The sequence below is a fragment of the Ochotona curzoniae genome, unplaced genomic scaffold, assembly GCF_017591425.1.
Source record: "Ochotona curzoniae isolate NIBS_2020 unplaced genomic scaffold, NIBS_Ocur_1.0 scaffold_461, whole genome shotgun sequence".
Taxonomy (NCBI): domain Eukaryota; kingdom Metazoa; phylum Chordata; class Mammalia; order Lagomorpha; family Ochotonidae; genus Ochotona; species Ochotona curzoniae.
In genome coordinates, this window is record NW_024467120.1 from 10,559,804 (window position 1) to 10,578,677 (window position 18,874).

The following is an 18,874-nucleotide window of genomic DNA, read 5'->3' on the forward strand; positions in this document are numbered from 1 at the left end:
GGCGGGCGAGTGTGCGCGGGCTCCAGGGGGCGGGGCGGGCCGTGCGCGAGCCCCAGGGGGCGGGGCGAGCGGGGGGCGGGGCGGGCCTGCACGAGCGCCTGGCGGCGGGGCGGGCCTTGTGTGCCCGCGCGCTCGAGGTCCAAGGGGCGGGGCGTGGGCGTGTCCGTTCCGCCCCCTCAGCGTCCCCGGCCTTCGCGAACCCGCGCCTGGCTGACTTTCGGAGTTTGTCCTTGCTCGGAATCGGGAGGCCGCCACCCGCTTCACGATGAGCTCCTTGACGCAGACTGTGCGAGAAGTGTTGAAAGTCATGGGCAAATCTCCCAATTTTGACCGAGTGTGTGACAAGGTATTGAGGGTTTTCCTGCAGGGTGGGAAGGGGATTCCGGCGCCGGGCGCGCCGCGAGAGCCGAGGAGTTGCAGCTTGCCAAGGTGACCAGAATTTGAGTGAAGCCCCTGTCATGTTCTGGAATGTCGAACGGCTACACTGGTTTAATCTGAGCTTGTGTGCTTTTGATTGGTTCTAGAGCCAGAAAGGACCTGGGCATGGGATCTGTCAGGTGCCTGGAGGGAAGCGGTAAACAGCATTACAGTCTAAGTGGTCCGAAGACAAATCCTCGCTTGTTGATACCGCTGCTCTGGGCCGAGTGGTGGGCGGCAGGGGAAACTGGTGTGGGAAGTGCCATGGGGCACCGCCTCCTGCAGCACCAGGCTTGGGGGTGGGGGAGGAAGGCGAATGCAGCAGGCGTTTGAGGGAATTCCTTTAGCAGAGAAGGAAGGGAAAAGTGTCCCTTCAGTTAGGTGGGGCCAGTCCTGCTTTCTTGTCCCCTTTGGCATGGATAGACTAACTCAGATTTTTCCAGTGTCTGTAGAACGTCTGGCTTTTTAGGGCACATTTAGGAATGCATGACTTAGAGAAACCTTTAGTATTAGTAGATGTGGAAGATGCTAAACAACCTAAGGATTTTTAGGGTTACTTTAAAAATATTTTAATGGATGTGTATCTGATCAAGTCTCCTCCCTTAGAAAACAACTTTCAGGCTGTACTTTAATTTGCATTTATTTTGATTTATTTTCCCTCAAGGATTAAAAGTGCAAATATCCATGTATATAATATTATACTAATACATGTACGTATATAGTATTATACTAATACATATTCATACATGTATACACATACCATATGTAAAGTTTTCATGGTCTTCCATATCTTTTATTTTTGTGTTGTCTTGAGTGTCAAATGTATGGAGGGTTTTTTTTTTCCTAAGAAATGATAATTATTATGTTCTTGTTGGTTGTAAACTAAACCTGAAACTCAAGCTCATCATACAGAATTTGTAATTTTCTAGTATGGGCAATTAAGTACTTATGTATGCCCTGACCAGCATAGTACTCCTGAGAGTGAACAAATCAGAAACAAGATTACTATAGCCATTGTCCCATCTAAGCAGGATGCGGGGACCATGATTGCTAGAGAGGGTTTGGGGATGAAGCACCAACAGGAGACCAGTGATGGTAGAAGTATCTCTGTAGCCTCCCTTTATTATACCTTTTACACTCTTTCTGCCAAGTCCTTTAGTCAAACAATAAGATGCCAGTGAGTCCTATCAGTCTAGGTGCTTTTAGCCACAAGCCCATTTCCTGTTACTGCTCAGTTTAAGAAGTGCCAATTAACTCCTGAGCCCACAACAGGTCCCCCTGTTTTGTTTTAAGGCAGACTTGAATGTGCCTGTCCTAGGTTGTGGGCTCTCAGGTTATCAGCCTTACCAGTCATCGGGGATCTCCGTAGCATGACAAGAAACGCTGTCTTAGGTTGGTCAGTGCCCGGTTTGTCTTACCTGTCACTGGCTGCCATTCAACGCATTGCCTGCTGCAGCTACACAAACCATACTTGGGGAGGCTGGGAGCCCTGTTCCCATGGCTAGGAGTATCTTGAGCATGGAAGCAATAAGCAAACAGCCATTCCTGGGCTTGGAAAACATTGCACTTGCACAGGTGTCACACATAAAGGCATATGATGGGGAACAAGAGGCCTTGACCATATCCTACAGCATCTGCTGCTCCTCTGCCAACAAATCAACCCGCTGTTACACTGTAAGCTTGCCCACCCACACGTGTTCATCAATAAAGTCCTGTTGTTCCTTAACTCTGGCAGTCTGTTCCGCGAGCTTGTTCACTGTCACACAGTAGCTGCTGGTGCCAGCTTCCGACGTACTGGCCACCATGGTCGCCATTATGCCAAAGTCTCTTACGCTTATCAGGCCAACAGAGGCCTCTCTGTTAGCACTGACAGGCACAGGCAGAATTCCGGGCAGCTGCATGATAACAGCAGTACTGCAATAGCCATTCCAATATGCTGTTAGGGTGCAGTTGACCTTGGTATAATTGACTTCAGAGGCGTTTCTTGTCCCATCACTCTTCCGACTCAAATGCCATCACCATGGCCAGTACCTGAGCTTTCACAAGAGTCAGCAGCAGGAGCTTGCCGGACAATCCTCTCAGGAATCCACCGTGGGCCATTTTCATTTTCTGGAAAAACAAATGGATCCTCGCCCCCATGAGGACGGGATCTGGGCCTGGCCACTGACTAGTCAAAGGATCCTTCCACATCACATAACCCTTCTGCTTCCGACGTGGATTCCAGTGATGATCTGCAGCATACCATCCTTCACATTGGAATGTTAGAAAATTTAAGATAAATAATACAAGGTTCAAATGATCTCAGGGAATGCTATACTCCCCCTTTTTTGTTTTCATAAGATAATCCTTAATAGTACGGTTGGCACGTTCCACAACACCTTGTCCTTGAGGATTGTAAGGAATACCTGTAATTAGTTGTATATGGTGTAAGGCAGCAAAATCACAAAATTTACTGCTGTTAATAGCAGGGGCCATTATCAGTTTTAATAACTTTGGGAGTTCCCAACATGGAAAAACATGCATTGCAATGGGCTAGAGTGTGCCTGACTTGTTCCCCTGTCTGAGGAGTAGCTAGAATAAATCCAGAGCAAGTGTCTACAGTAACATGCACATACTTCAGTGTCCCAAACTCTGGGATGTGTGTCACGTCCATTTGCCAGACAAGATTGGGTAACAGTCCTTGGGGATTTATGCCATAATGGGGAACAGGCAAAAATTGAGGGCACACTGAGCATTATTTCACAATGGTTCTGGCTTTTTCTTGGTCAAACTAAAGTGCACACGAAGGGTGTTGGAATTCAACTGAAACCTAGCTTGTGCCTTTGCGCTTCCTCAAGGGCCAAGGCTACCAATTTGGAGGCAGTATCTGCAGCCACATTTTATGCCCTTGCCGTGAGGATATAAAGCAGGGCCTTAGATCTGAGCTACAGGGTTGCTTACTATCTTTAGGGATAGTATAAACTAAAAGCTGTCAAATAATAGTTTTATAAAACATTTATCCCAAAGGCCTATTGCCTTGTTATAAATGAGACAGAAGTGCAGGTTAACAATAAACTTAAATATTAATATATTGATGACAACATATTTTTGAAACAACCTATTTGTAGTTTGTTACATAAATCAAAGAAATCCGTGTTAATTAGTAATCTTATTGTTGGACAAAGTAAATTAGTTTTTACTATTGCAATCCTACCAGAAAGCTACGCAAAAAAAAAAAAAGGTATGCAAATTATGTGCCCTGTTTGCAGCTGAGGATCCAGATAGCTGATGAAACAGAGATGAATAAATTTACTCGCTTTAAACTTAATTCACAAAAGCTAGAATATTTTCTGACCAATAAACAAACAGTAACACATGATAGCAATGTTAAACAACTTGTACAAAAGACTAACGTAGAGACATGTGCGCACACACACACACACACACACAAAGACACACAATTTTGGAGACTTAAAAAAATTATTCTCAATCAAACTTAGTAGAGTAGTGTTCACCAGAAACAAGTAACTGAAAAGCCATCAAATAAACAGTCTTGGACCAAGACCTTGAGAGAGGAAAGTTACCACTCTGAAATCCCTCCATCATTGCAACAATGCAAATCCCAGTAATACAGCTATCCTAAGAATACGTAGTGAACAACCAGATACAACTGTAGAGCTAAATCATTAAAAGCGCGCAAACTCAAATTTAAACCTTCACAACTCCACAGATGTATACAACATTTTCACATGACAGAATTTTACTCCATTTAGCAATAATTTTAATATAATCCAATCAACCTGATTAACTGTTTCCACAAAATGGGAGATCAATCTTTGGCATTCTTGAGACTTCGTAAGAATACCAAGGGAAGCCCTAGGATTGAAAACTTTTGAATTTTTGGATGCTTTTTTTTTAAGAAGATTTATTTATTTTTATTACAAAATCAGATATACAGAGAGGAGGAGAGAAAGAGAGGAAGATCTTCCATCTGCTGATTCACTCCCCAAGTGAGCCGCAATGGCTGATGCTATGCCAATCCAGAGCCAGGATCCAGAAACTTCTTCCGGGTATCCCACACGGGTGCAGGGTCCCAAGGCTTTGGGCTGTCGTCAACTGCTTTCCCAGGCCACAAGCAGGGAGCTGGATGGGAAGTGGGGCTGCCGGGATTAGAACGGGCGCCCATATGGGATCCTGGGTGCGTTCAAGGCGAGGACTTTAGCCGCTAGGCCACGCCACCGGGCCCCTTGGATGCTTTTTTAAAAATGGCTAAAAACATCTGAAACAAGATTTTTTGTTGTTGGAGTTAGCATAGCACGTTATAGATTAGACTCAATTATTGACATGAAATCATCACTCAGATACCTTAAAGCAGTGAGAAATTTGATAACCAGCCAAAAACACAAGAATTATTTTAAACTATAAAAATGCTTTGTATACAATGAATACTACATTAATTTACACCTAGAAATAATTCAATAGTGTGTTAGAATTTTATTTTATGCCAAATTATTTGCAATAAAATTTCACATTTTTGAAAATATCAAGAAGGAAACCTTAATAGTAACAAGAGACAAACATCTTCTTTGAATTCTAAATTCCCAAAAGTTGCCATGGATATGCAGATGAAGTTAGCTTGCTAAACATCACAACAAAAGACCTTCCAGGTACAATTTGCAAGGTTCTTTTTTCATAGATCTTTTTCTTATTTACTATTTTATAAAAATATTTAAAAAGTGGGTGACCAGGCAACAGAAAATGTAAGGTCAGGTAATGGAGGTCTGGATGAATCAAAAAGCGGCCAGCTGCTGGCAATAGAAGGCCTAACAAAATCAGCATCCCAAGAATTGCTATCAGAGCAAAGCATTCAGCCAAGCTTCCAATGGTTGGGATCTAATTGGTAGGTGCCTAGGCTTCAATCATGGAAATGGTGAAGGAGGCTGAAGGGCCGTGCGTGGCTACAGCATCCCTCAGATTCTTTATGTCTTTATAGTGCCATGTGTTGCCTGATTCTCTGCCTTTGCTACCTCAAACACCGGAAAGGCAAAGCTCCTAGCAAGGGCAGCTGCCTCAGGGTCTCCCTGCTCCTGGCCTGCTGAACCACAGCTGAAAGGGAAGTAGAAAGCAGGGGTCCAACGCAAGCCCCAGCAGTGCATCTGCCCTGTTCCTGCCTCAACTGAAGGGAAAGATGCTTAAGTTGCGCCTGTAAATCTTTCACAGCTACGCCCAGAATTAATGGTGCCAATGGCACAGGTGGCTCAGAGGGCTCTGTGCCTGGCCAAAGAGGTGTTTGGCACACGCTCTATGGACATATGCTCTACTGGTGGAGGATCCTCGGAAGACTCACTTCCATCCTTTTCCCCTTCCTCCTCCTCAGAAGAGAACCGCGAATTTTCTTTGCCCGGTTTCTCCAGACTTAGTCTGGTCTGGGGTTCCTTCTCCTTTTTAAACCTGGTTTGGGGTTCTTTCTGTCTTCTTGCTCTGGTTTGCAGCTCCCTCCCCGTTCTTACAGATAAATTTTCAAGGAAGGGTTGCACTGCTGCTTGAGGGGATGACAAAGCATTTTTTTTTTACCAAATGCCAGGGGAAAAGGTGGCTACAAGGAGAGCAAACCATGGGAATACGTCGCAGACAGTTTCAACGAACTTCTGCAAGGTCTTAAGGTTAATATCGATGCCTTGTGACTGGAGCAGATCTCAGATTCTTTTAATCACCTACACTTTAGCGAGTTCTTTCCCCATGATAAATTTTACTTATGCCCCTGCAAAATATTTAATTCTAAGCTTGCCTCTGGATTTCCAGGGTCCCTCAGATTATCCCCTCGTGCCCCAGGACGGGGAGAAGGTCTGGGGATGAAATCATAAATGCTCCTCCAGAGTTCCAGGGTGTCCCTCAGATTGTCCCCCGTGCCCTGCGTTAGGCTCCATTTGCTCCAACCAGCAGAGCCAGTAACGTGGACAGGGAGAGGGTCTGGGGATGAAGCACCGACAGGAGACCAGTGATGGTAGAAGTCTCTAGCCTCTTGTTATTACTCATTTTATACTGTTTCCCCCAAGTCCTTTAGCCAAACAATAGAATGCCAGTGAGTCTGATTAGTCCACCAGGTGTTTTTAGCTGCAAGCCCATTTCTTGTAACTGCTCAGCTTAACCAGCGCTAATTAACTCCTTAGCCCACAACATATATAGGCACTGTTTTTGTCTTTTTTGTTGTTGTTGTTCCACTTTGGCTTACTCAAAGTTTTTTTTTTTTTAATTATTTACTGAGATGCTGTTAGGGCACAGTTAATGAGCAGCAAATAGCTAATGATTACAAATGATTGGTATGGCATAATAAGGCACTCACTTCATTAAAATGCTCCAGTAAATTAAAAAGGTATTTTGTCCAGGCAACGTGTAGAATGTTGTCTCTATTATCTGGCCAGATATGTCACAGAACTCCTGCAATGTAAAGGAAGCAACTGAATTTTCACCTTTGCAGTGACCAAAACCCCAATGGCATTTAGTATGCTTCAATCTTAGCTGCACCAGCAGCCAGAACTCCACCAGTCACAGGATAGGAAGCGACATTCACTGGAAATTCAGGAGGTGAACCCAGACAAAGAACTGCCCATCTTGCTGGTCTGTTTGATTTGACCAGGAGCAGAGACAGAGTAGAAGATTCCAGACAAGCAGTGTGCTGGAACAGCCCAGTCCGCCCCTAGATCCAAATCAAGCTCTATTTTGTATAAGGAGGCAAAGGCTATGGGACAGTACTGTGCATGCACTGAGCTGGCAGTGAATTCATTTCTGGCTCAGTGAACTGCAACAGTGTGACTTCTTACAGGTTTCACCCAGGACAGATCTGGGTAGCCCTCAGACCTGACAGCCAGCATCAAGAACTCTATTAAGTGACTTATCAAGTACAAATTTGTAAAGTGTGGAAAGACTTCTAAGACTGCAGATACAACAGTGAGATGCGTGTGCACTAAGATGGGAGTGGGCCCACTGAGCTCAGTGCATTGCACTGGTCCCACAGGGAAAATAATACCGACTTTGGCATCATATAGGTCAAAATAGGTCCTCAGACCTAAAGTCCAACAGGACCTCAGACCTAAAGTCCAACAGGTTCTGGCAAGATTAGCACCAACAACAATCTAGTTATGTAGAACACCTGATGTCTCTCTAATCCTGGCACCTGCTCCAACCAGAAGTGGGGAAAAGGTTGTACAAACAATGGTGCAGCCTCAGCACGGGATCACAGGAGGTGGAGACTGGTGAACCAGGAGATGGGGCTACGGAGACCATGCTGGAAATCTAACATAAGAACCCAGACCCGGAACTCACTGGAAGGAGTGGCACAACTGACTATAAACAAAGAGCCCTGTGCCAACCACAATAGGTAAAATCGAACTGTAGACCTGTGTGTGACACAGCTTAGAAACCTGCCCCAAGGAGAAGAATCTGATAACCACAAGTACAAAGACCAAGACAAAAGAGGAGACAAAAGCACAATGAATATTACTGAAGACTCCCCTGCAAAGGAGCAAAAGCTTTTGCCAACCTTAGAGTTTACTGAAGAATACATTGAGAAAATGGGGGATATAGAATCTAAAACTCATAATAAAGCTTGTTATCAACAACAAGAAGCCTGTAATACAGGAGTTCAAGAAATTTAAGGAACATATCACATTGGAAATGAAGGCTGATAAATCAGAAATGAAGATACAGTGGAACAAATTTAAAGTACAGTGGAGAGACTACGAAATAGAATGAAAGAAGCAGAAGAATCTCAAAATTATAAGATTATTTCCTGTCACCAGGAGGAAACAAACAAAAAGCTGGAATCAGAGCTAGGTCAAGCTAAAAAAAAAAAGTTCAAGAATTGAAAGACACTATCAAAAGGCCAAAGATAAGAGTTATGGGAGTCCTAGAAAGTGCAGAAAGAGAAACTGGTTTTACAAATATATTTAATGGGCCCGGCGGCGTGGCCTAGCGACTAAAGTCCTCACGGCTAAAGTCCTCGCCTTGATTGCACTGGGATCCCATAAGGGCGCCAGTTCTAATCCCGGCAGCTCCACGTCCCATCCAGCTCCCTGCTTGTGGCCTGGGAAAGCAGTCAAGGATGGCCCAGAGCATTGGGACCCTGCACCCACATGAGAGACCTGGAGGTAGTTCCTGGATCCTGGCTCTGGATTGGCATAGCATCGGCCATTGCGGCTCACTTGGGGAGTGAATCAGCAGATGGAAGATCTTCCTCTCTGTCTCTCCTCCTCTCTGTATATCTGACTTTGTAATAAAAATAAATAAATCTTAAAAAAAGAAATGTTTCTCTTTAGAGCTTAACTTTCTAGAATTAAAGAAATAATTTTTCAGTTTTTCCCTATAAATGCATAGGAACAAAATGGAAAGAAGACAGAACAATGTCAGTGAATGGTCCTTTGTGTCAATAATAGAAAAATCACATTTTACTGACTTTCAAAAAAAATAAATAAATCTTTTAAAAAAAATGCTGCATGTGGTGACTGCATCCCATTTTTAAGTGCCTGGATTTGGATTCCAACTTTCTGCAACTTCATGTAGCCTAGAAGCAGTAGGAGACAGTTCAAGTAGTTAGATTTTTGCTACCCATGTGGCAGAGTTCCCAACTCCTGGCTTCAGCCTGACATAACCCTGACTATTGTAGGCTTTTGGGGAAAGAATGAACAGCTGGAATATTTACATTCTCACTCTTTTTTTTTTAAGATTTATTTATTTATATTGGAAATGCAGATATACAGAGAGGAGGAGAGACAGAGGATCTTCCTACCGATGGTTCACTCCCCGAATAAGCAAAATGACTGGAGCTGAGCCAATCCAATGCCAGGATCCAGGAGCTCTTCCAGATCTCCCACGTGGGTACAGGGTCCCAAGGCTTTTGGCCATCTTCCACTGCTTTCCCAGGCCACAAGCAGGGAGCTGGATGGGAAGTGGGGCCGCCGGGATTAGAACCAGCGACCATGTGGGATCCAAGTGCGTGCAAGGCGAGGCCTTTAACCACTACGCTATCACACTGAGCCCCATTTGCACTGTTTGTATCTGTGTCTGCCTTTCAAATAAATGAAAATGAGTAAATAATTTTAAGACCCACACAAATGCCTGAATAAGGTGAGTTTGTACCTTATGCTGCTTGCTGTGTCTTCTCAGGCTATGAGGACACCTTGTGGCTACATCATTTATTGCCATAAACAGAGTAGAGCTTACTCTAATTTTTCTCCATTGATTTATACGTTGTGCAAAATGTGGCATATATTGTTTTCGGTGCTTTTTGTATGGCTCTGTTTTCCTTCAGGACTTTTTGTGTAATTAAACAGTAAGAAACTGTGCTTATAAAACTGCACTGTCTTCTTAGTGAGAGACTTCAAGGAACTGTTTATTTAGATTTTATAAGTTAGTGATTAGGGAGATATGAAGGCAGACAGACCTAGACCTCTCAGATCTGTCCCCGAGTGTTACCTACAGAATGGAAGTTGCTCCTTCTTTATGGTAAACGTGTAAACCTTTGTGCCACCTCGCAATGTTTCAGTGAGTTAATGGCCACATATATGGTAGAGAGAAAATATTCCCAACCGCCAGTGAACTTAGAGCAAGATAAAAAAATGATATAGAATAAGAAAAAGAACCCCAGTGAAAATTCAAGTACAGTTGAACAAGTGTTATAGACTTTAGTAAGCGCCTTTAAGTGTTGCAGAATGTGGGCTTGGGGCGATGGCTCAGTGGCTAAATGCTCCCCCTTGCACATGCCTAAATCCTATATGGGCCTAGTCCATGTCCCAGCTACTCCACCTCCCAATCTAGCCCCATGCTTGTGGACTGGGAAAGCAGTAGAAGATGACCAAAAGCATTGGGACCCTGGACTTTTGTGGGAGACCTGAAGAAACTCCTGGTTTTGGATCAGCTCGGCTTCAGCCATCGCGCCACCTGGGGAGTGAACCAGCAGCAAAGATCTGTCTTTCTGTCTTGTCTTCATTCTGTAAATCTGCCTTTCCAACAAATATAAATCTTTAAAAAAAATGTTCTTAATGTTGGAAAATGTGAAGGATTTTCTTCAAAGAGGAGAAATATTCATGGTGCATTACATGCCTACAAGCAGATCATATTAACTGTGATAGGAAGGATGGAAGGCAGGCAGAAAGGAAGAGGGGGAGGGAGGAAGGGATGGACTTAGGCAGGGAGGGCAGGCAGAAACCACCACAGTGGACAGTTTCTGGAAAAGAGTGTCCTTGCTTCAGCAACCTCAGGCCAATTCATCAGGAGGCACCCAGCAGACAGTGCTGTTAGCACGGGAGACAGCAGCATTAAGCTCTCCACCACCTTCAGTGGGACAAGTGATATAATGTGGACTCTGTGCGCCATGGCAGAATGAATTTTTGCCTGTTTTGAACAGAAAAATTTAGAAAGTAAGTTTAAGGGCCTGCACCTTAGTGTAGTAGCCTAAGCCTTTGTCTGCGGTGCCAGCATCCCATTTGGGTGCCAGTTTGTATCATGGCTGCACTGTTTCTGATCTAGCTCCATGCTTATGGCCTGGGAAAGCAGTGGAGAATGATTCAAGCCCTTGGGTCCCAGTATCCATGTTGAAGACCTAGAAGAAGCTCCTGACTTCTGGCTTTGGACCTGCTTAGCTCTGGTGGCCATTTGTAGAGTGAAGATATGTGTGTGTGTGTGTGTGTGTGTGTGTGTGTGTGTGTGTGTGTGTGTGTGTGTGTGTGAGAGTGTGTGTGTGTGTCTTCCCTGTAACTCTGCCTTTCAAATAAAAATAAATTTTAAGAATTAAAAACAAAACAAAGTAAGTTTAAATAGAATGGCACAGCTATACAGTATGTTTTAAGCTATATGTCATAAAAGAATCAGTTTTAAATGTTTTGACTGTAAACATGTGATAATTAGCTATTTTTTTTACTATAGAAGATGAATATTTTGGAAATTAGTGTGTTTGGGCCAAACAAAGCGACTCCTGAAGGAGCTGAGTGCATCAGGCAAGGGACAAGAAAGCTTATCACAAGGCAGGAACATTTAGTAACCTCGGAACACCAAGCAGCGGAACCTCAGTGCCGTCTCTCCTTCCTGTCTTGCCAAGGACAAGCAGATACTCTCATCTAGAAATGTTTCAAATGTCGAGACTGTGCAGAAGATCAACACCTGCCATGATGATACGTCAGGGTCACAGGCATGTGCAAACTGAAGAGCTGCTGCCTTCCTCCACTCCTAAAATATATAAAAACCCAGTACTGTACACCCTTGGTGGCCATTTCCCTCACACGGTCACCTGGCCATGTGGAAGTGGTCCCAGGCTGTCTCCCACCCAGGAGCAGTCTATCTGACTCTCTGATTTTTCTCTTTCCCGTGGCCACCTTTCTCGCTGGAATAAAGACCTCCTATGTGACTTGCTGCAAATGGCTTTTGGGTTTGTAGCAAAAATTTCTAACAAGTGTAGCCCCAGTGTACAGGGTTTCCAAGCTTACAAGTCCTGTGAACAGTCATGTCCTCGGCCTACATTTTCACCCACTGCTCAGACTCACCGAGGGTGACCTCCAGTCCTGCACACTGTGACAGTGACCAGTGTCCTTGACAGGACTACCATTTCGATGTTTTACACCATGCCTTTTGCTGTGCTTTGCAGAACAGTGGCTCCCAAATGCACTGCAGGAATGTGCTGCAGAAACTTGGGTCCAGGAGTGACAGCATCAGGATGCAGTAGGCTCCCCTATCCAGGCCTACATCAGCACATTCTGCAATGTCTGCACCCTGCCAAAGTCATATTGCTTAGAATGTATCCTGTAATCCTGCAACATATGAGTGTGATGTGTGTCGCATGTGAAAGTGCTCAGTAAATGGTGGTCCTCTACAGTCTGACCATTTAACACCAACTTTTGGAATCAACTCTTGGGGAATTTCAGTTGTGATCCAGTGATTGGCTTTTATAGACTGGGTTTATATCACAAAATGTATATTCAAAAGAATTTTTTTTTTCTAAACATTTAGGTGAGTCTTGTCTCTGCTGCTCCTGGAAAAGTGGTTTGTGAAATGAAAGTGGAAGAGCAGCATACCAACAAACTGGGCACTCTGCATGGCGGTTTGACTGCCACCTTGGTGGACGTCATCTCCACAGTGGCTCTCATATGCTCAGAGAGAGGCTTACCTGGCGTCAGCGTTGACATGAACATAACGTATGTATCCCAGATCACTTTTAAAAGAACTTCAATAACTTGAGCATTACATCTGTAGGATATGAGATTTAATTAGCCGTTGGACCTTACATATTCCATAGCCTTGACATCTAGAGCTAGAGTCAGTTAATTTCCAGGAACAGTTGACCTTCAGTCCTGTTCCAGGACCCCGCTTCAAAAAACAAGATCTGTGGGTGCACAATTCCCTTCTATAAAATAGGGCAGTGTTTGCATATCACCTACACACGTCTTCCCATATACTTTTTCTTATTATTTCTACATGCCTGACACTACCTATAAGATATAAATGCTGACTGTATCGTTTGTGCTAGTAGTAAGGTGGATAGTCGGAAAAGCAGACTGTCACATTGTAACCTGTCAACGATGGGGACTTAAACTCTCCAGGCTCCTGTTCCTGACTCTCCTTGCAGTAACACCTCGTGACCAATGTCCTGAGTACACATGTAACACCCTGGTCCTTCTGGCTATTAGACAGCCATGCCACATACAAAAGCCCAGATGTCGGGCTGTCATTGTTGTGACAGAGCCCAGTAGGGTCCAAACTTTTCCAAAACGTAGAGGTACCAACTCCAACATGAACTAGTATTGTCGCCAATCTGATTCATTGAAGAGCCCAGGAATTCAAGACAATTGGCTGTTTCCAGCTAAGCAACAGGAGAGTGTGTGTGTGTGGAGAGGACAGGCAGTACTTAGAGCAGGAGAGCCAATATTATAAGGCTTGAGATGAAAACAATGCAATCTACACTTCTCTTGGTTTACTAACAACAACAGTCAAGTCCTTCATGATTACACTGTGGGACGGTACAATGAACAAGTGACAGAGCAGGTTTCAGGGAAAAGCAGTTTCTATTACTGATGAGCATGCTCAATAGTTCTTACCTAGTTCCAAGTGATGAGGGCTGAAACCAGCCTATGGCTCTACTTCTCCTTCAGTGCATTGGTTAAGAGAGGTTTAAGCCCAAAACATGATCTAAGACCTTGCTGCTTTCACAACTCTAGGATATTTATTTGGCTTTTCAAATGTGTGCTGCTGAAAGCATGAGTCAGCATTAAGAGTGGCCTGAGCTTCAAAAATTGATCCACTTTGAATGAAAACGAGGACCAGATTAGAAGTGTGTTAAAGATAAATGACACTCCCTTTATTCAGTACATCATTTTTGCTTTGTGCCAGCACTTGACACATGGTGCCAAGTTTTCTGATATGCATTAAGCTCTATATTTTTCAGAAGGAGGATTTGGGGAAATTATGAAAAGGGGTGACAAATGATTTTTTTAAGAAGATTTATTTATTTTTATTACAAAGTCAGATATACAGAGAGGAGGAGAGACAGAGAGGAAGATCTTCCGTCCGAAGATTCACTCCCCAAGTGAGCGCAACAGCCGATGCTATGCCGATCCGAAGCCAGGATCCAGGAACTTCTTCTGGGTATCCCACATGCGGGTGCAGGGTCCCAAAGCATTGGGCTGTCATCAACTGCTTTCCCAGGCCACAAGCAGGGAGCTGGATGGGAAGTGGAGCTGCCGGGATTAGAACCGGCACCCATATGGGATCCCAGTGCATTCAAGGCGAGGACTTTAGCTGCTAGGCCACACTGCCAGCCCAAGAGACAAATCACTATTAAACACAGCATTTCATGTCTGTAAGTTAAGATGTGCTAATTCCACACAGTCTATTATCTACAGCAATAAAATGTCTTTCGTGAATTTCCAGCGACATCACTGAAATCTTAATTTCTATCTGATAAAAATATCTGCTTTCTAAAAAGTAGGAAATTAAGAAAATTTTACATTGTTTTAGTCTTTACTGCCCTCCTCCATGTTCTAAGTTAATTAGGAAATTTAAGATTACAAGTGGGTACAAAATAAATCTTTAAAAATACATAGTTGTGGGCCCAGTGTGGTAGCCTAGCAGCTAAAGTCCTTGCCTTGCATTGCCAGGATCCCATGTGGGTGCTGGTTCATGTCCTGGCTGCTCTACTTCCCCTCCGGATCCCTACTTGTGGCCTGGGAAGCAGTCAGGGATGATCCAAAGCCTTGAAACCCTGCACCCACATGGGAAGTCCATAAGAAGCTGCTGGCTGCTGGCTTCAGATCGGCCGCTAGGAGTGAATCAATGGACAGAGTTTCTTTGTCTCTCCTCCTCTCTGTAAGTCTGACTTTCCAATAAAAATAAACCTTAAAAAAACTACATAGTTGTGACCCATTGCTGTGACTTAACAGGCTTATTTGCACCTTCAAGTGCCAGCATCCCATATGGGCCTAGTCTATGTCCCAGCTGCTCTACTTCCCATTTAGACCCCGGCTTATGGCCTGGGAAAGCAGCAGAGGATGGCCCAAAGCCTTGGGACCCTGCACCTGCCTGGGAGACCTGAAAGAAGCTCCTGGCTCCTGATTTCAGTTCAAACTCAGCTATGGCTGTTGCAGTCATTTGGGCAATGAACCAGCCCATGGAAGATCTTTCTCTATCTTTATCTGACTATAAGCCTGCCTTTCAAATAAAAATAAATCTTTAAAAAAAATACATAGTTGGGGCTGGCACCGTTGAATAGTGGGTTAAGCCACCGCCTGCAATGCCAGTGTCACATTGGCAATAATTCAAGTCCTTTCTGGTGGCCTTGGAAAAGCAGCAGAGGACAGCTGAAGTGCTTGGGCCCCTGCCATTCATGTAGGAGACCAGGAGGAAGCTCCTGGCTCCTGGCTGCAGTTTGGTCCATCCCTGGCTGTTGTGGCCATCTGGGAAGTGAACCAGCAGATGAAGATCACTCTTCCCCTTGATTCTCCCTGTAATTCTACCTTTCAAATAATACATTTTCTTAAAAGAAATACATAGTTGGTCCTCTGTATCCATAGGTTCCATGTCTGTGAATATGAACCCACTTAAAACAAAACAAAATGCGTATCTTGGCATAGGTATTTGGCCAACCATTAAGGCTACTTAGCACACCTACACTGCACCTCCGAGTACCTGGGTCCAAGTGCTAGCTCTGCTTCTGATACCAGCTTCCTGCTAATGCATGCCCTGGGAAGCAGTAGGTGACAGCTCAAACACTTGGGTCCCTGCAGACAGATTGGATTTTGGGCTCCCTGGATGGTCTGGCCCAGCCATAGCTGCTTCACGGATTTGGAGAGTAATTCAGCAGATTGACCATCTATCTTGGTCCCTTCGCCTTTCAAATAAATATTAATTTTTAAAACAGTATGCATAGGGCTGGCTGTATAGTATAGCACATTAATCTGCTGCCTGCAATATCAGCATCGCATATGGATGCCAGTTTAAGTCCCAGCTGTTCCATTGCTAATGGACCTGGGAAAGCAGTGGAAGATGGCCCAAGTCCTTGGGCCACTGCATGCACTTGGGAGACCTGGAAAAAGCTGCTGGCTGCTGGCTTTGTACCAGCCTACCTCTGGCCATTGAGCCAGCATATGGTTCTCTGGCTTTCCCTCTTTAACTCTTTCAAATAAATAAATCTCTAAGGAAAAAAAAAAAGTACTTATGAGGGGTGGGCACTGTAGTGCAGCCAGGTAAGCTTGGGAGGCCTAGAATATGAGCCCTCCTGCACTTCTCAACCAGCTTCCTGTTAACACATTTCAGTGGCAACAGGCGATGGCCCTGGTACTTGGGATATTGCTAGCCACGTGGCCGACCCAGATGGAATTGCTGATCTTCACTTTGACCTGGTCCAGCCCTAGCTGTTGTAGGGAAATTAAAGATCTTTCCCTGTTGTCTTTCAAATAGGCAAAAATGGATAAAGTGCCTCTGAACTGAACATGTACAGAACTTTTTTCCTTGTCATTATTTTCTAACAAGACAGTGTAACAACTAATTACATGCCATTTACATTGGATTAGGCACTATAAATAACCTAAAGATGATTTAAAATTTATGGATGTAGGTTTTATACCAGTGCTGGGCCATTTCATACACAAGACTTGGGCATGCAGATTTTATTATCTGGGAGGTTCCTGGAACCAATACCCCATATACAGCAAAGAATAACTAGAAAATCATTACCAGGACTAGAAGGAGTGCATCTCAGTGTATTATAGTTCTTGGTTTATTTTAAGAGTTGAGTAATTTCTGGTTTTGAATATAAGACATCAAGTGATTCTTTACCTAGGAAATTAAGCAGTTAATTAGAACCTAGATGAAATCTTCCACCAGCTAGGAATGTGAACAGAGAAACTTCATGTGTCGGGATGGCCCTTTTAATATTTATCCCAACAGAAACTTAGACGGAAAGATTGAGTAAGATCAAACTGGAACAGGATCAGCCATCCACATACTTTTCTTCAACTATTTTTTAAGTTATAAGTCACACAGGAAGGCTGTGAATGAGCTTACCACAACTTTTCCTTTTAAAAATTATTTGCCATTGGGACCAGCATGTAGCACAGGTTAAGCTACCACCTGCAGTGTTGGTATTTGTACTGTGTGTTGAAGTACTCTGCAACCCATGTGAGAGACCACAATGAAGTTCCTGGTTGCTGACTTCAGTCTGGCCTAGATCTGGCTGGCATGGCTATTTGAGGAGTGAATTAGCAGACAAGAAGTGTGTGTGTGTGTGTGTGTGTGTGTGTGTGTGTGTTGCTCTACCTTTCAAATAAGCATTTTCTTAAATTATTTTGCCATTCACTGGATTTAAATTTGTTTTGTTTCAAGGTACATGGCACCTGCAAAAATAGGAGAAGATATACTGATCTCAGCACACATCCTGAAGCAGGGGAGAACGCTTGCATTCGCCTCAGTGGATCTGACCAGCAAAGCCACAGGAAAATTAATAGCTCAAGGCAGGCACACAAAGCACCTGGGGAACTAAGAAAATAGCCTTCAACCTCAAGTGAACTTGACTTGAGCAAATATTTCTAAAATAAAACACCACAATCTCAAGCAGTTAAGAAATACTTTCTTGGGGGAATGGGACCTAGATAACCAAGTAGGGGGGAGGTGGAGTTTCTTTTCATTATATGAATAATTGTGTACAAAAATTGAAGCTCAAAGTGCTATGGAAAATTAGGTAAAGAAATTGGGGGTGTGGTGCCATGGCATATTAAGCCTGCATCTATGGCACCAACATCACATATGGCATCCCTTAGGAGTATTGGTTCATTCAAGTTTCAATTAATCTGCTTCCAACCTAGCTCCCTGCTTGTGGCCTGAGAGAGCAGCAGAGGATGGCTCCAGTTCTTGGGCCCCTGAATCCATTTAGGAGACCTGGAAAAACTCCTGTCTCCTAGCTGAGATTGGTTCAGCTCTGGCCATTGTGGCCATTTGGAGAGTAAATTAGCAGATGGAAGATCTATTTCTCTCTTTCTATTTCAGATAAAAATAAATGAGGGAAGTGGGTGGCGCAACCATATGGGTGCCAGTTCATGTCCCAGCTGTTCCACTTCCCCTCTGACTCCCTGCTTGTGGCCTGGGAAAGCAGTAGAGGATGGCCCAGAACCCTGGAACCCTGCAGTTGTATGGAAGACCCAAAAGAAGCTCCTGGCTCAGGATCACCCCGCTCCAGCTGTTGCAGCCACTTAAGGAGTGAACCAGCAATCTGTCTCTCCTTTCTGTAAATCTGATCTGCCATTCCAATAAAAATAAATTTTAAAAAATAGGAGGGAAGAGAAGAAAAAGGAAGGAAAAGAAAGAAAAGCTGGAAGGGCCATTCTAAGATTACTTTAGAACTTGTAAGGATGGGGACCATCTGGTCCATAAGCTGTATGAGACCCACAGAATCATTAGATCTGGCTCTACCAAGAGAACCACAGCCAGGTAGCATGTTACTTCAAAGCTTATAACTGGCCCTGGAGGTGGTTTCCCAGGCAGCAGGGCTCAGGTCTGAAGGTTCAGGCCTATCAGGCGGCCATTTGCTAGAAGCCAGAGGGGCCAGCTAGCTCCAGGAGGTAGGGTTTGGGTCAGGGGTGGTGACAGGCTAAGTTAGGCATGACCATGGAACCCTCTGAACACTCATGGCTACTGGGGTTGGGTACAGGCTAGGTTGGCCTAGGCTGCACCCACAGGCAAACACAAAAATATACTGTGGGGCGGGCTGGGCCACAACATTCACTGCTCATACATAGGCCGGGTTGGAGGGGGTAGTCTGTGACTAGTAAAGGTATAGCACCTGCTTGCACATGCAAGATCTGGCTATGAGGGTGGGTCTGGTGAGGGAACTTGGGAAACTCCCTTGGTGGGACATAGCTCCTGCTGGTGATCATGTAATTGAGGCCTGGGTATTGGTCAGACCAAGCAGGGTAGTGCCACCTGTTGGCAAATGTGTGGGTTG

General features: G+C 44.3%; 1 protein-coding gene across 1 annotated transcript; it reads left to right on the forward strand.

Moving 5' to 3' along the window:
* The first annotated feature begins 144 nt into the window (after window positions 1-144).
* ACOT13 (acyl-CoA thioesterase 13) lies at window positions 145-17,487 on the forward strand. Its single transcript, XM_040967692.1, has 3 exons — window positions 145-346; window positions 12,394-12,578; window positions 17,260-17,487. Exons 1-3 carry the CDS (start codon window positions 266-268, stop codon window positions 17,414-17,416), a joined length of 423 nt encoding a protein of 140 aa, XP_040823626.1. The 5' UTR covers window positions 145-265; the 3' UTR covers window positions 17,417-17,487.
* The last annotated feature ends 1,387 nt before the right edge of the window (window positions 17,488-18,874 follow it).

Excerpts from the sequence above, each read along its gene's own strand:
- ACOT13 (XM_040967692.1), top strand. The coding sequence starts at position 266 with ATGAGCTCCTTGACGCAGACTGTGCGAGAAGTGTTGAAAGTCATGGGC. Across the intron at positions 347-12,393 it reads TTGACCGAGTGTGTGACAAG|GTGAGTCTTGTCTCTGCTGC; the intron begins GTATTGAGGGTT and ends CTAAACATTTAG. Across the intron at positions 12,579-17,259 it reads AGCGTTGACATGAACATAAC|GTACATGGCACCTGCAAAAA; the intron begins GTATGTATCCCA and ends TTTTGTTTCAAG.